Source organism: Eptatretus burgeri, chromosome 10 (assembly GCF_056783735.1).
Source record: "Eptatretus burgeri isolate ZD-2024b chromosome 10, Ebu_testis_v1, whole genome shotgun sequence".
Classification (NCBI taxonomy): domain Eukaryota; kingdom Metazoa; phylum Chordata; class Myxini; order Myxiniformes; family Myxinidae; genus Eptatretus; species Eptatretus burgeri.
The window spans coordinates 77332820-77350104 of NC_140970.1; the positions used below are offsets into that span (position 1 = coordinate 77332820).

Below are 17285 nucleotides of genomic sequence, written 5' to 3' on the forward strand. Positions count from 1 at the left end.
TCTCTCTCTCTCTCTCTCTCTCTCTCTCTCTCTCTCTCTCTCTCTCTCTCCCAGCTCTCTCTCTCTCTCTCTCTCTCTCTCTCTCTCGCAGCTCTCTCTCTCTCTCTCTCTCTCTCTCGCAGCTCTCTCTCTCTCTCTCTCTCTCTCTCTCGCTCTCTCTCTCTCTCTCTCTCTCTCTCTCTCTCTCCCCCATCTCTCTCTCTCTCACTCCCAGCTCTCTCTCTCTCTCACTCCCAGCTCTCTCTCTCTCTCTCTCTCTCTCTCTCTCTCTCACTCCCAGCTCTCTCTCTCTCTCTCTCTCTCTCCCCCAGCTCTCTCTCTCTCTCTCACTCCCAGCTCTCTCTCTCTCTCTCTCTCTCACTCCCAGCTCTCTCTCTCTCTCTCTCTCTCACTCCCAGCTCTCTCTCTCTCTCTCTTTCTCCACACTCCTCCCTCCTGCAGTGTATAGAAACATTTGGTGAGGCAACGCTCCTCCCCCCACCCCCTCGTTCCTTGCTGTTTCCCCCTTCCGAGCTTCCTCTCCCCTCCCTCCTCTCTCTCTTTCCTCTCCCTCTCCTTCCCCCCCTTTCCCCTCCCCCACCCCATTCCCCTCCCCTTAATAATGAATGGAACAAAACGACAGGTTTTATTTGCCAGTCTATAATAATAAACTAGCATAACCCGCACTCTGCGCGACATGTTGGGGTGGGTGTGTTTGAGAAAGGAACTGATGCAGAGTATCAGTAGTAATTTTACTTTAATGCAGAAAGTGGAATACGATTTCACTGTTTCAGAACCATTTGATTTACTTTTTTTTTGTACCATGCACCTCATGTGGTCTTTGAGATAATGTAAGCCGAATATCACGTTACTCAAGCGCAGAACAAAGTCGAAGATAGCGCGACACGAAACCACAAGCTCGGAAATAATATATAAGATGTCAGTGTGTGTGTCTCCTCCATAACTTCAAAACCATGAAATCTAGTGCCCTGAACCATTGCATGCACACAAAGGGAACTCCAAGGAAGTGCAAGAATTAAAACTGTATGTTTGGGTTAATTGAAACACCCATTTTAAATATAATTAACTGTAGAAACCTTTGGTCAGCCTGCATTCAGCTCGCTCAGCTCGGTGTCATAATCTGACATTTTGTGCACTCAGCTCAAAAATGCCTTGTCTTGGAAGAGGTCGGTTTCTGTGTGGTAAAACTTTGTACCGACAAATCGTTGAATACATCGCAATGGCTTATAAACATCCAATTATGCCAGTGTTCATTGCCTTTATTTCATTTCCGCACATGCGATAAGCTCGAGAATTGCTTAACCTGAGCTGAATTTCAAAATTTAAACTGCGGATTTACCTTAGCAGCAGTTCCGACTGCTAAAAAAAGTGTTCATTTGTTCAATTCATACAATGTTTGATAACCTGGCCATCTCCAGGTGGTGTTTAGTTTAACTGATTGCTAATCGCTTCCCAAGCCAGCCGTTCCTCATCAACCATTTTGCTGGAGTGCTTTGTTGAGTGCTTAATCGTGGTGGATGGAAATGATTCCAAAGTACTCGATTACAAACATGGAATTGAAAAGAATTTAGTAATGAACTGGAATTGACGTCAATTTCGAATAATTCCTACTTCCGAGAAAGAAGCGGTTTTTTTGGATAACTTTTTTTTCATCCCTGTTGGGCATAAGTGGCCTGGTAATGGATTAATTGAAAGGGAACATGCCCATGGGGTGTGTCGTTTGCATTGTAGCAGCAAAAGAAAGTCACTTGCAAACGAAATTAATAGCAAAGCTTTTATAGTTGGCCAATAAAGAGTGCTGATTGCTTTGCTGATGGACAGGTAGGCAATACATGATAAAGTTTTGACATGTCACTCAAAAGAACCAGAACTGCAGTTTGGAACTATTTCACAAAGGATAAAGAAGACGGTCCAAAACTTGCATGCTCATTTTGTTCAATAAGCATTGCTCATCACTAAAGGCGCTGTCACACCTTGACGATTTAGCCAGCGTATGTCGACATGAAAAATTTGTCTAAAACGCTGGCACACGTCGAATACATGATGGGTAAGTTTTGATAACATTAAGAGCATGCTGAAAAAAACTGCCATACGTCGTAGTATGCTGGATTTCATCGTTGTACTTTGCGGTTGTCCTCACATTTTAGCATGATTGAAATTTTACGACGTATGGAGCGTATGACTCACACGTTCCGCTACGCTGGCCATAAGTTGTAGGCACGTTATGCGATCATTGACACACGTCGACACACGTTACTTGTAAGTTACTCGTACTTCGAAACACGTCGAGGTAATGCTTAGCGTACCCAAAACTTATTTCTAACCTATGAGTAACGTGCTTTGAACCTATGTGCCTCCAATGCATATTGACGTCTGGAGACGTATTTGATTGACGTCTTCCGGACGACCACAGAACTTACTGAACCATACTGAACGTGTTTCTAATTTACAGCTACCGTATAATGGCATATTGGCAGCGTTTAAAAAAAAAAAACAACAACAATAACTTCCGATATTTCGTCACATGCCGTTACGTCACGTCCGATTGCCTCTTCAGTTTGCTCATGTCTTATTCTTAGTTCCTCCTCTGTGAATATTTTCTGTTTGAGGATATTGTCATGTCGACATCGAAACTTAAAAGCAAATGTCTGAATATATTTTAAAATTCGTGATTGACGACAAAAAAAATGATTAAAAAAAAAAACAACAACAACAGCAACTTCAGATATTTCGTCATGTTCCTTCACGGAGCCAAGGAAAAAAAAAGAAAATGTGCGTTGACGGAGAAAATAATTTTCGGGTACGCTAAACATGACCTCAACGTGCTTCGACTTATGAGTAACTTACAAGGACTTGTGTCAACGTGTGACAACGATCGCATATTGTGCCTACAACTTATTCCCAGCGTAGCGGAACATGTGAGCCATACGGCGAGTACGTCGTAAAATTTTCAGCATGCTTGAAATTTCATGACGTACTAAACATACCACGAAATATGACAGCGTACTTCATCGTTTTTCAGCATGCTCTTAACGTATACAAAACTGACCCATACCGTATTCGACGTGTGCCAGCGTTTTAGACACATTTTTCAGAGGTCGGAATATGTTGGCTAAATCGTCAAGGTGTCACTGCGTGGTTGACACTTTCAATTTTCAGGCGGTTCTGATTTGAATCGGCGAGCGGCAGCTCTTTAAAGGCTACGCCACGTGATCTTCGGCGATACTTGCAGCGCGCTATGCCTAAGTTAGACTATCGTTGGGCAAAGGTTGTGAACGCCGACAACAGGCTAAGCATTCGTTGGTATAAGTTATCTATAAGACAACGAAACGTTCTGTGCACGTTACTAATATGTTATGCATACGACCAACTAGTTATAAATACACCAAAAACTTTTTAAAAAAAAAAAACATCAAAATTTCAGCATACGCCAACGTTTTACATACATTTTTATACGTTGCCATTGCTGGCTAAATCGTCAAGGTGTGACAGCGCCTTTAAATACATCCAAAATATGCTAAAACATTTGAAAATGAAACACCAGAAAGAGTACATATTAGTGACGGTTGAGAATGTGGATTCAATGAATCCAAAGTCTGCAACGCAACAAGTTTGCTTTTGCAATTGATGATTGAAAGCACTTTTGGCCCGGTACATTGCCTTCCTTATCACTCACGCTGACTTCCCTCCCCTTCCACTCATGCTGCCTTCCCTTCTCCTCACACTGCCTTCCCTTCCCCTCATGCTGCCTTCCTTTGCTGTCACACTGCCTTCCCTTGCCGTCACGCTGCCTTCCTTTCCCCTCCGCTCATGCTAATCTCCTCCTGAACCAATCAACTCTCCGGAGGTCGAGGATGAATGTGCGAATTGGAAAAATGAACACATTTTTAGCAGTCAGAATCAGTTCTGCAGTTTACATTTTGAAATTTGGTTCAGGTTAAGATATTCAGCAGTTTATTTCCTCATGCTTACCTCCTCCCAAAGCCCCTCCACATTCTTCCCCTCATGTACGTGTCTGGGCAGTGTTTAGTATGCTGAACATACTGTTTTAACGTCCCCTATATCATTCAATCTTGCACTAATGCCGGCAGGTGGGACCATCTACCCCATCCTTCGCTTCCCCTGAAGTCCCCCTACAAAACGCAAGTCCAGAACATCACCCACCTTCCCCTCCTCTCTCCCCAATCCTCCTCACTCCCACCCCCATCCTCCTTGCTCCCCTCCCCCCAGAGTGTATTGTGACGTGGGGTGAAGTGTCGTTCTCCCCAACCCTCCTCACTCCCCCACCCTCTCCTCTCTTCGTCCCCTTCCTCCTGTCTCCCCCGGCCCCCCACGCTTTTCTCTCTCCTTTGCTTGTTTACAACGAGCAAGAGGCAGTCTGAATGCCCACAGTATTAACAGATGGCTTACAAAGTTAATTCCAAAGAACGATACCATGCGTGGGATGTCCACAAGCAAGTTCAGCTGCGAGCTCCACGGGTTCTCATGGGATTTTGCACATATCCCTACCTAATGAGGCTGTTGTCAACCATACGGTTCCAACTTGGCTCTCAAAGCCCACACACTTCTGAAATGATCCCCATTAATGGATATCATCATTTTTCTGTTTGTAACCCAACAAGGGCGAGATTGAGATGTCCAATCACAGATGATGCCAAATCATCCAGCTCTGCATTCCTCTTGGGATGCATTCTACCTTTCCTTCCTCGAACCTCCACCTGAACATAGAATATAATATGTCAAATCATCCAGTGATATTGGGACTCCAAAGCAGGAGAAGAACCACACATAGATGAGTATACTACCGACGGAGGTAACCTGCTAACGTCAAGTCATTTCGCTTACTGCAGCATATGGACAATGAGCTGTGTGAATTTATTATCCTCACACCCACCCTGTTCATTGTTTGATGATCAGGTTTGTATTCCGTTGGTGTATACACCAAAGGAGCGCAGCAGATGGGTTAAACGTGATCCTTTCCTCCTCCCGCTATCCTTGGCATGATTGCCTGCACACGATCTTGCATATCATTCTCTCCCTACAAATTAATCATTGTTATCAGCATCACCACCATTGCTCCACTCTTCAGTCAATGAAACTTCTCACGCTGGTATAATCATTGGATCAGCAATGACATTGCATGTTAGGACTGGAGTACAAAGTGTGTGTGTGTGTGTGTGTGTGTGTGTGTGTGTGTGTGTGTGTGTGTGTGTGTGTGTGTGTGTGTGTGTGTGTGTGTGTGTGTGTGTGTACATGCACATATGTCGGAACTATATACGAATGACATGGGTAGCTCTCCCTGTTGCACACTGCTCCACTCTTCAGTAAGCGGTGGACTCAGATCATGCTCAAAGCCATCACAATGTTGAGGCTTTGCCTCTGCATCTTGCGCTTGAATGTTGGGAGGTTAGCGCGACATCGGCTCCTGCCCGAGCGTTATTTATTCAGATATATATGTGGAAATAAGATTGCCTTCACCGTGTCGAAATAATCTTCCACATCATTCTCTAAGGTGACAGGTGCTGCGACAGCCCCTTTGTGAGGAGGTGTGAATGTACGAATCCTGGTGTCTGTTTCGCACGAGGACAGTTGCAGATCGAAGTCCGGGTTCAATCTATTGGGAAATTTGTCACCACTCGAGGAAAATGACAATAAGAAGTGCATTGCTAGCATTAAGTGTTGGTTTTTCTCTCCATTGATCTATGACTCATAGAGGAGCTTGCACATGTACCTCAAGCATTGGTTGAGATCAAAGACTTTGGGAGACATCAATATACATTTACGTGAATTACAAGGACATAGGAAGACAAGCCGGTAGGCGACATGGCTGCTCGCTCTAGATGGAAAGCTGGCCGACGCGACTAGCCGATATTCATGTACATGCTATCAATCAATTTAGCACAATAAATATGATTATCACAGCCCTCTTAGTTTGTGCCCAGAAACCCGCCTTGTGAAATTTCAGGCATGTTTCCAAAGAGACTCTAACAAATGGCAGCCCTGGTAATTCCATTTATCCATTCGCTGAAGATTTTATTTTTTTATATGATGCTGTAAGACATTCTCCTTGGGCACAAAAAAACAGGTCCCTCGGAGGTCCAGTTTCGGAGGTATTGATTTTTTGTACAGTCCACAATATGTGTACGATGTAGGATAAAGTATTTTAGCTGTTGCTAAGCAACGGAGGTGTGCATAGCAACCATTCATTTTTGTGTACATGCTAGCCACATGGTACACATTTCACCCAAGTTTCATCAAAATCATACTCTTTCTCTTAGAGATATTCGCAATTAACCGTTTCTGAAATGTTCGACATGTTCTCACCCAAAACCTATCTCCTCCTACAAATATTTTTGTTAGGGTTGCAAATTGGCATGAAGGGAGCGAGATAGATTGCGTACAGAACTGTAAGCTTCGATTTTTCGATTTTTGACCACTTTAAAGGACCGTTGCTATGCCGTTGCTTGGGCCCGAGGTCCCATATTCGAAAGCACACGATTCCCAGAAATATTGGTCCGACCTACCAAATTTCATTGGAATCGGTTGAGTGGTTTGGCCCCGAGGTTTGACCAAAGTTTCACGGACAGACAGACAGACAGATGGAAATGTCCAGAATAGGGGTGCTCTAAGAGCAGCCAAAAATGTATGGTATGTTGTGATTTGAACCTGGGTTGGCTGCATGATGAGCCAGGTGTTGAGGTGAGGACACCAGCTAGGCCACCCCCAATGGGGTGGGATAGTGGGGGGTAATCCCATTAAGATAACTAACAGGTCGACCCAATCTCTGAACAGGCATCCTTAAAACCCAAAACCCACCGCACACTAGCCAACGTGACGCAATTCGACCGTCAGCGACGAATCTTGTACAATCTCGTTTTGACGTCGACTGCCGCACATTATACGACTACCAATGCCGAAAATGGCAATGAAGAAGAAATGCAGGATGAGGATGAGAAGGGTGAAAGCTCTGGGCACGACTACAAGTGTGTACAAGGCGGAGGGTCGGGGAGGGGTGGGGAATGCCCCCTCAAAAGCCAGTGCAGCTTTTATAATTCGGGCATAAATATATTGATGGCAAAATATCGTGAGATGATGAAATGTCGTGAGATGACAATGATGGCCTGTGATGTAAAAACTCAAATAAATTTTCATGTATTTGACTATTTTTGCGATTATCAATCGTAATCCTTTTTGGGGATAGATTAATACTAAAAATATGATAAATATCAGAAAAGCATCAAGCTAGAGCTTGGGAGTCGAGGAGGTCCGAGTTTGGGAGTCGAGGAGCATACTTGCGTGAGCGAGATGAGGATTGAACTGAGTGGCTTTTGAACTGTGATTTTGGTGAACAGTATTTACTTGTTGTAAGCTGAATAAACACAACTTTCATGTATTAGGGAAAGTGGGACATAAGGAAAGGGAGGGGTGGGGGAGAAAGAGAAGAGAAGAGAGAGAGTGGAGTGGAGATAGGGATGAGTTCCTCGAGGGTGGGGGAGAGGAGTTGAGTGTGAGGGTGAGAGCCAGGGGAGCGAGTGGAGAAAGAGTGTATGTGTGCATATGCACACACAGGATTATAACAGGATAGGATAGTAGTTCCAACTGGTCAGCCAAGGCAGTGCTGCTGATTGATGACCAGAGCATCCCAAACTTACAAAGATGGTACAAGCACTGCCAAGCAGGCAGAGGATCAGAACGAGGTCTGGCAAGGTAGTTTGAATGTGGGATCAATGTGGCGGGAGGGGAGGAGGGGTGGGTGTCTAGGTGGTGGAGATGATGCAGAGAAGGACGTTGGAAATGTTTTGTGTGAAGGATACCAGATAGAAAGGAGATGGACCAAGGAGGTTGGTGTTCAACTAACTTCACATGTTCAATATCCAGGGAAGTGCAGGGGCTTTATGCTCCTTAGTCATGTCATGAAGTTGCTGGAGAGGAATTCTGGATGGGAGGATAAGGAAGAAGGTGGAGATGGAGATCAGAGAAGAGCAGCAGGGGTTGGGAAAGGGGTAGAGGGACAATAGATAGGATGTTCATGCTGAGACAGCTGGCATAGAAGAGGTTGAAGGTGCAATGTGAAATGGCATTGGGATTTGTGGACCTGGAGGAGGCCTTCGACACTATCCCGAGAAAGATGGTGATGATGACACAGATAGATGGGAGTGCCGGAAGCAGAAGTTACATTGGTGGAAGGGATGCACAAGGGAACAAAGGGAAGATTTTTGGTTGGTCTGAGGAGTTCAGTGTGAACATTGGTTTGAGGCAGGGAAGAGCTGTCAGTCCACTCATGTTTATCATGGTGATGGAGTTCATAGGCAGGAGGGTAAATGTGAGGGCAACATCTGGGAAGGATGTTGTATGCAGATAATCTTGCTGTTGTGGTGGAGAATGGGTGTGAGATGCAGGAAGTACTGGGCTATGGGAATGGAAGGAGGAATTTGGGATACATGGGCTGAAGATGAGTATGGAGTACACTGAGGTGATCTCGGGTTGGGCAGCAGTGAAAATGAATAAATGAATATCAGGTTAGAGGGGAAGGAGATCATACAGGGAAATAGGTTTGAGTATCTGAGGGGGGGGGGGGACAGTGACTAGGGATAGTAAGTCTGAGGCAGAGGTGTGGAGGAGGATTCAGGTGGGTGCGAATGCGTGGGGGAGGGTGGAGCGATGAATGGCAGACAGAGATACAGTAGATCAAGGAAATCGAAAGGGAAGGTGATGTTGTTTGTAACGCCGGCCTACCTTTATGGTCTGGAGACGGTGGCACCGACAGAGAGACAATAGAAGCTGCAGGTTTGCAAGAACAACTGGGTCAGGATGGGATTGCGAGTGTGAAGAGGGTGGATGGAAGGAGGATAGAGGAAATTGTTGTGCAGATGAGCTTTATGAGGAGGTTGTTGAAATGCCAGCTGAGATGGGCAGGCCACCTGGTGTGGGTGGGAGAAGAGAGAATGGCAAAGAGAGCAGATAGGTTGAGGGAGCAAGGTGGGAGGAAAAAATGTAAACCGCAGTTGAGATGGGAGTATTGTATGAGGAGGGATATCGGTAAGGTACAGAGAGTTGGCCGAGGACAGAGGGAAGTGGAGGAGTATCGTGGTCCAAGCAGGGCAGAAGCTTGGTGCCGTTGGACCTCGCCCCTTATAAAGGCAAGATGAGGAGTAGAAGATCCCACCTCAAAGCTACCAGCTGGACTTCTTTATTTTCTGACCAAACGTCTGCCATATTGACGGAAGTTACTGAAAGCTGAAGTTTTATTTGTCAGTGCATTACGCTGTGTCAGTGATCATTGCAGACAGCCACACACGACACAACTGCGTACGGCTTTTGCCAACAACTCGTCATAAAAAGGTGACCATGATCAACTTTTACAACGACCACCTGAAACCTGAAATCTGAAATCCTTTTTGATGACGGTCTATCAACCACCATACATTACACAATTATCAAAGACTTTCACAGACTAAACTGCCGCAGACGGTGTTGTTGCGTGGTGTCAGCTAGTGTGCGGCGAGCTTCAGTTTGATGATATTCTAGCAATGGTGTATTAGCCTGGTGTTGGCTCAGTGGTTAGGGTGACGGCTTGGGATCCTAGGGTTCTGAGTTCAAGCCCCGTCGGCCGCTGAATTAATACTCAGGCTGAGTCAACTGAGTCTGTCATCCTTCCGAGGTCAGCGAAATGAGTACCAGTTCCAGTGTGTATACGGGTGGAGGGTCACTGCATCAGCGACACAGTCGCGCTCCAAGAAATGATAGCTATCCCGGCAGCTAAGCCGCCATACGACCACCACCAATGGTGTATTCACTAAGAAGTGTCAGTGAAACATTTCTGTATGAACGGACAAACCTGCCAGGCTCATTTAAAGATAAAGCTGAATCCGAGGATTCGAAACAAAGGAAGGTATGGAGGAGGCGATGAAATGACAGTTTTTAAAATAGCACACAGGCCATCAATTTCTGAACAGTACAAATCCACAAAATACTTTAATCGTTGTCAGATTGAAAACGCCAGGAGCAAAACAATCTCCTTGGTGGAAAACACATATTCATCGTACACATGTCGGAAATGATTTATATAAAACTTATCAGCTTTGTGAAATGTATGTGCATTTGTTCATGTGGTCCACAATCCCAATGGCAGTCAGCTCATTCCACCTGCAGAAATGACTATACCTATTGTTTATTTTCTTAGATTTCAATTGTAGCGCATTGATTTATTTTTTAACGATGTTTCCAAGGTGCTCCGCACAGTCGGTAACCGAATGTCATTCAGATGGAGCGGTGAACTTTGTTTCTAGTTTTTGAGGAGATATGGATTGTGCCACAAAGCTCAAGGAAGTGCAGAAAGAGGGCTTTGCGGCTTCTGCAGAAAATTGCATTGTGGAAAAAGGACCTTGAAGCAGCATGCCCAGAATGGTGCTCTTTTGTGATGCCATGCTTCCCAGTTCCAATTCCCTTCCATTTCATGCCAAAGAAATGGAAAACCGAAGCCAAATGCCTTTTCCAGGCCTAATCCACCTGGCTCAGCAGGACACAGAAAAGGACACCATCATACTTACAAAGTCTGGATTTCTGTCTTTCTGCACATTCCAAAAGTTACATTCCATTTACTCCCTTTTCACCTTCTCAAGTTTTTCTTTTCACCCCACGACTTCCATCATCTTTTTCCCAATTACTTTTGAAAATCAGCAGGGAGAATATCACGTGCAACATGGAGTCGTGGCGGGGGGGGGGGGGGTTGCAAGAACCATGTCGTGGTAGTTTTACACCGTCCAGCTTTTTCTCTCCATGTGTTTGTGCTTTCCTCCACTGGCTCTTGCATCTGTCTGCAGCTGCAACGAATCGATGAACATGTAAAAGTGATTACGGGTGATTAGTGAGATCCTCGTTTTATACATTCCCCCACACGCCACCCCATCCCAGCCTCCTCTCCCTTACTGATTTACATGCAATTATGTTCAAACATCCAACCATCAGCCTTTGGGCTTATCCGCTTGATTTTTGAACAAGCTCTTTCTCGTCAGTGTATTTGTGTGAGGGAGGACCTGTTATCCATCCAGGCATATATTTAAGCATGGAGGCTAACTACTCAGTCTTTCTGGACTACAGTCTGGCTATCTACATTCGAATCTATCCACACTGCACAGCGTAATGCAAAGACAGACATGTGATTCTCAGATTCTCAGATTCTCAGAAACTCAGATTTTTATCCTGTATTTTGGGAGTTATTTATACATAGCCATTGATGCTCACAGAAAGTAGAAGTGAAGAAACCAACAACAGAATTGAGGGACAAAGATGAACATTAGTTGAACCGATACACAATAATAGTGGAGGACAGAGTATATTATGGGGAGGTATAAGGAGCCAATGACCCACCTCCTTGAAGAGCTAGAAGGAAGAATTTAATTGGACAGATGTTAAAAGGTGATTCTGCAGGTCGAATAAGGAAGTGACAAAGGGGTGGGGGTGATGGGAAAAACCTTAACTTGGGATGAACACATGCAGGTTGGTGTTGGTGCACATGTATGAACCTCTGGGCCAAAGATGATTGGTTGAATGAGAAGTAGGCATGAGGCCAAGTGAAATAACAAAAGGGTGTAAATGAAGTCGGCAGAGAAAAACCCTCAAGTCATGGTCTCTAGCTTCATCTAGACATTAGATTGTACTTCATTGCACATCCATACACATCACAATTAAAAACAGCAATCAAATTACAACATACAAGTACAATGGCAGCAGTAGAAACTGCCATAAACAAAGCTTGTATTGTTGACAATGTAAATATGAATGGGAAAATCATAAAGAGGCAAGGGTCAGCCAGGGTAGGTCTACACTCTTGACAGAGCAAGGTCGTGAACATTTCTGCCTGAGAAGCAATCTGACACAGGTCGTCACTGCATCACAGTTGTTTTTAGGTTTAGGTGGAAGATTTTGAGGGCTCTCGCGCCCAGAAGCCGAATCTTGCAAATGACACCCTGGGACCTTTATCATCTATCGATGAATCTTAGCAGATGGGAGTCAGGACATCCAGCTCCAAAGGAGGGGCGTACTCATTGATAAAACATCCTATCTGTGAAGTATGAGGGTAACAGTTAAGAGTAGGCTTGGGAATTTATGCCAGATGAGACAGCAACAAAAAGGCTAAACAAGTATCAAAACTAGAACGGTGCACTCGGAAGAGTGCATTCCTCCGCCAGCGCTGAACAGTTTGTTTTGTATCCCACCAATGGGCTTGATCTGGATCCGTACCTGAACCAAAATCTAATCGGCTTGTTCATGTCACCAACCCAACTCATGCCCCTAGTTTTGTCATTATTCATCCACAACTTTTTAACTATCATGCGATGTATCATTTTGGCCCCATCTCTCAATTGGTGAAGAATCACTTTTTAAAAAAAGAAATTTTCATTCTCAGATGTACATCCGGATCTTCACCAATATTAAATATATTCGTCCTTGTCAGACACCCAACCTGTCTCCCAAATTTGGCCTCAATCCATGCAAAACTTTTGGGGATATCCTGCTCACAGACAGACAGACATTTGTGAAAACATAACCTCCGTCCACCTTCTGTGGTGGAGGCAGTAAGGATTCTACATATACTGGATATATATATATATATATATATATATATATATATGTATATATATATATATATATATATATATATATATATATATATATATATATATATATATATAATCTCCACAATTGGGAAAACCTGTATGAAAGGTTGATATGTTCGAAAATTACAGATAGAAAATCTGTATGTAGCATAGAAGGAAGAACATCGTCCTCTTGAGCACACATTGCTTTCCACAAGTAACAAGTGTACAAAAGTTTGACGACTGACTTTCAATCTGATATCTCATTTGAGGTTCAGCACTCATTGGAAAACCAGTAGTATTGTCAACTCTCACGTGTCGTTAAACCAACACTGAACCCATAAAGGGAATATGAAATTTAGTTTTAAGTAGCAGTCCAAAAGCCTATTCCTGCAAAAGTTAACATAAGCATGAGAGCACATGGAATAACCCGCTAAAAGTCACCTCCAGAGGATGACTACATGGTTAACGGCTCCCTTGGCAACCTGCTTGTGCCCTGTCTCAAAGAAAACTGTAATCAAACTGCCAAATATGTGCCTAACACAGGCTGTCACACCAGGAGCGACTGTTTGAGTCGACTTGTGATAAAAGACAAACTCGTGTTTGACATCCTATCAACACTGAAGAACCTTTCCTATCGGAGTTTGACTTTGTATGATCATCCGCTCATCACGGGGTGAGCATGAACCCTGCAGCCATATTTAGTCCACTTGCATGAGATCCAAATGCTCATTTATTGTCAAACAAATGGCATTCGTTTTTGATCAGACAGAAGACTGCAATGCCAAATGCTTCCTCATGCATTCATCGTATCGTGCATTGGTTGTTTTGCTCACATTTTTAACCTTACTATACAGTGCATTCTACATCACCTGAAATTGGTGCAAAATTACAAGCATGTTTCGTGTGACAAAAATCATTCGCACGACAAAATGGCAGCAAACACAAGGCAAGCCGTTCCTTCAGAAATAACATTAAATTATTTACATGACTCATTACCCCCAGCAGCAGGCAAATTGGTCCACTATCTCTTCATCTCCAAACATAGACAGTGTCTTAGACACATTTCTCAACAAGCTTCTCTCCTCTCCTCTCCGAGTCCATTGTCTCTGGCACAACGCTTCATTCGGTGAAGAAATTGCGAGAAAGCAACTAGCCTTTTTCTTCCTGGAAAAACTAAACCCCACTGAATGGAATCTGCAGTCTTTCCGCAAAATTCACAGCACTTGTGTTTCCATCCTCAGACAAACCAGAATTCAGCAACAGGCCCATTTAAAGTTCCAACTCTCAGATCTTTCACCATGTACAAAACATTTGCTTGGTAGTTGCTCAACTCTGTCTGAAGACTTTTAACTTTTAAATTTATTACAAAACTGTGAGGTTGGTAAGGGTAAACATATTACATACTCGATCGTGCTGTTCTCTGCCACAAATAGAAAACACAAGACTTAGCTCGCAATGATGATCTGATGTAGCTATAGGGGAGAGGGGGGAGGCTAGAAAGATGTGGACGTGGAACTTCCGATTTGCTGTTGAATCATCGGGAGCACAACAAAGTCGCCTGCTGCATTGCCACAAAGAAAAATGGTAAAACAGTCCTTAGCTACCTTGATCCAGAGAAGATGTTCCCTGCTTGGAGAGGAAGGTACGAGGTGGCATCCTCTTCCAAAATAATCCAATCTCTTCAGTGTTGAAAACCTGCTGTGGCATAAATCCCTTTAGCCTAAATTTGTTCTATGAGCCATGGTTGAACTGGAGCCTTTGGCCCCAGGTGCCTCTTGAAGATGTGGGTAAATCTGCTAGGGTTTCTCCCTTACTCTGGTCCCATCAAAGGCACTTTTTTCTGTTTGGTCCTCAATCCAAACATTAAGTGCTTTTTTCCATCCTTTCAATATGATGATCACGGGACTGGAATGAGATGTTTGCACTTGGTGGAGACGGAACCCTTGCACGTCTATGTGACTCACATTTACACACAGTTGCTTCGTTGATCCGGAAATGGCAACCCACAGATGCTGCACTTTTACTTCTTGCCTAATGAATCTAACAACTCAATTTCTTCACACAATGTTATAACCTTTCGCTGGCACGATTAATTTTGTCCATCGTTATTGTCTTTCCGCTGTATACATTATTAACTGTTGGGTGTCCACAAGATCTTGGAGATCTAGAATTACAGGATCTCTGTATGTCATTTCCTGTTCGATAACGATTCATTATTAAATTTAACTTCGTTCCCATATGCTGGTGTGATTACAACAAATAACGGCACGCGAGAAACAACAAAAGGCCCGTAATGGGAGGTAATCGTACATGCGAGCCTGGTGTGGACTTAAAGAGCAGGTTGCGGGTCACCAAACATGTTCTGAAAATTTATCAATATGATTATATGTGCATTAAATAGTTCGATGCAAACTATTGTGGTTGCCTAACTATTGGGAAAATTAATGAAATTTAACTCCGAAGTTGTTATTTCTCGAGGCTGTTGAAAAAAACAGCCGCGTGCCCATATATGGATGGTGACGTCACGTTCTCCAAAACAAAGCGGACGCTCACTCGCTCATTGAAGAAGTGTCCAGTTGAGTGGGACGTTCTTTCGCTTTTTTTTGAGCTTGCAACTGTCTATATTGTCCTTTTTTATTTTGAATTATTGTAGAACAAATTTATTTTGATATTTGTACATCATGCCTCATACGTGTGTTGTTATGTTTTGCGAAAATGGCTGGAAAACGGGTAATCGCTCCCACTGATTCCCGAAGGAATCAAACTTTCGCCTGCAGTGGATAAGATTTGTACGAAACAAAACGGGCGAATTTTCACCCAAAGAAAACGGGTAAAGAGGACCCTTTGGATAGACTTGTCATTTGTGGTGACCATTTCACAGCCGCGGATTACGAAGGCGACGCAATGAGTGAGCTCGGTTTCAAAATAACTGCTCAGGTGAGACTGAAGCGTGATGCTGTGCCCACCATTCAGCCTTCTCCTCCTCAGCTGGCTCCTGCTTCATCTTCTCACACTGTCACCTCTCAAGCGAGGAAACTCTCCTCAGCATACTGACAAGGTGGTTGGGAGGAAGCGACGACGTGCTGTGGATAAGCTCACATGTGCCAGGGTGAGTGCTGACACATGGACAGTCTGATATGTTGCAAATTTTATTTCAATTCAATTCTGATGGCACTGATATTTGATGTGTAATCGTTTGCACATGTTTCTTGAGCAGTTGGTGAGAGATCAATGTGGACCAGTGAGTGGTGTGGGTAAAGAGAGCCTTGTTGAGGACACAGAGGAGAACGCTCCTCGCACACCCAACACTGGCCACTGTGCTGTGAGCACTCAGTGCTCCATCATCACTCCAAAACCACGCCACAAAACATGAGACATAATCTTAAATCACATGTATAATTTCTGAGTCATTAATCCATTGCAAGAGAATAAAATCTTGCAATGAGTAAACTTTGTATTTGGAATGGTGTCTTTGGTGTGTGTATTCTGTAAATAATGACAACAGACGTGATCCACTTCGTACATATATTTCCATATTGTGCAGAATATGCACACAAACTCCTGGCAAATCTGGTGAACAGACACTCAAACAGTCCAGGAGAGTTGCGAGACTCCATCAGCAGCATGAGAGACACAGCACCTGCTCCACTCACAGAGTACATGGAGAACAGACCCACACGGGAGACAGCCATCAGCCAGCTACAAGCACGCCACAGGTTCTCCACTATTTGAGAGGAGGCAACTTGAAGTCGGTGTAATCAGTGTCGACCTCCTCTGGAAATGTTCTCCTTATGAGCTTCACAGCACATGCTGGCAGGGGCAATCTGTTGTAGAAGCCCATGTAGCCATGACTCCATCTTATTAGTTGCCTGTATGCTGTATACCTGTATTTCCTGAAACAGTCAAGATATAGATGATCGATATGCTATAATTTGATTTCTGTATGTTCTCATGGCTGTTTGATGTATAGGTTTTGTTTATAATGGATTTATGACCCCCACATCGCTTGGGAGGATGCACAATTTTTGTAGAGGAAATGGACACAGTTATCACAGAGGTTTTTGGCAACCGCCATAATACTTACTTGTGTGGAGGTCCAGTGTGAATGTACCCGGCTTTCTTGTACATATTGAATGAAAACTGTAAAGCATAAATATTTAGGAAGAAAGGATCAAATCCAGGATGTTCCGTGATGCATTTGATCATTGTATTCTGCAGTTTCGTATGTTCATCGAGTTTAGATCTGAACTGTTTTATTTCCATGCAACAGATGCACTGCTCTCCTGTTGGCATCGAGTCGCAGTGTCCACATTGGCACCTGGTTAAAATAAACACATCTGATCAGCACTCTGTGAATTATGAGTTATTGGTTGACAAGTTCTCCAGATACTGCTCTGTCACATAATCAATTGTTGAGTTTAAGTGAGATAAACTTTGAAATGTATTCTTAAAGAGTACATGGAAAAACACATAAATAAACTTTCTGAAAAACAAAAGCATGAAAAAAATTTCTCAACAAATCAACTTATTGTTGATTAAATTACTTTTTTAACAGCATCAGCAAATTGGGATATTTCATTTCAATTGTAAAAAATTGATTAATTTTCCACTTTTTTTTTCTACATTTGGTAGAATATTTCCCAATGAGGCTAAACATGTTTTGGTATTTATATGCCACAACAG

The 17285-nt window shown here is 43.6% G+C and overlaps 1 protein-coding gene across 1 annotated transcript in view; it reads left to right on the forward strand.

Annotated features, from left to right (window-relative positions):
* Window positions 1-16949, forward strand: part of LOC147018909 (uncharacterized) — a 44345-nt gene extending 27396 nt beyond the window's left edge. Inside the window, exons 2-3 of the mRNA XM_085899024.1 lie at window positions 15591-15711; window positions 15820-16949. Of these exons, the coding sequence (XP_085755150.1) occupies window positions 15591-15711; window positions 15820-15975 (277 nt within the window). The 3' untranslated portion in view covers window positions 15976-16949. The remainder of the gene's footprint in view (window positions 1-15590; window positions 15712-15819) is intronic.
* The last annotated feature ends 336 nt before the right edge of the window (window positions 16950-17285 follow it).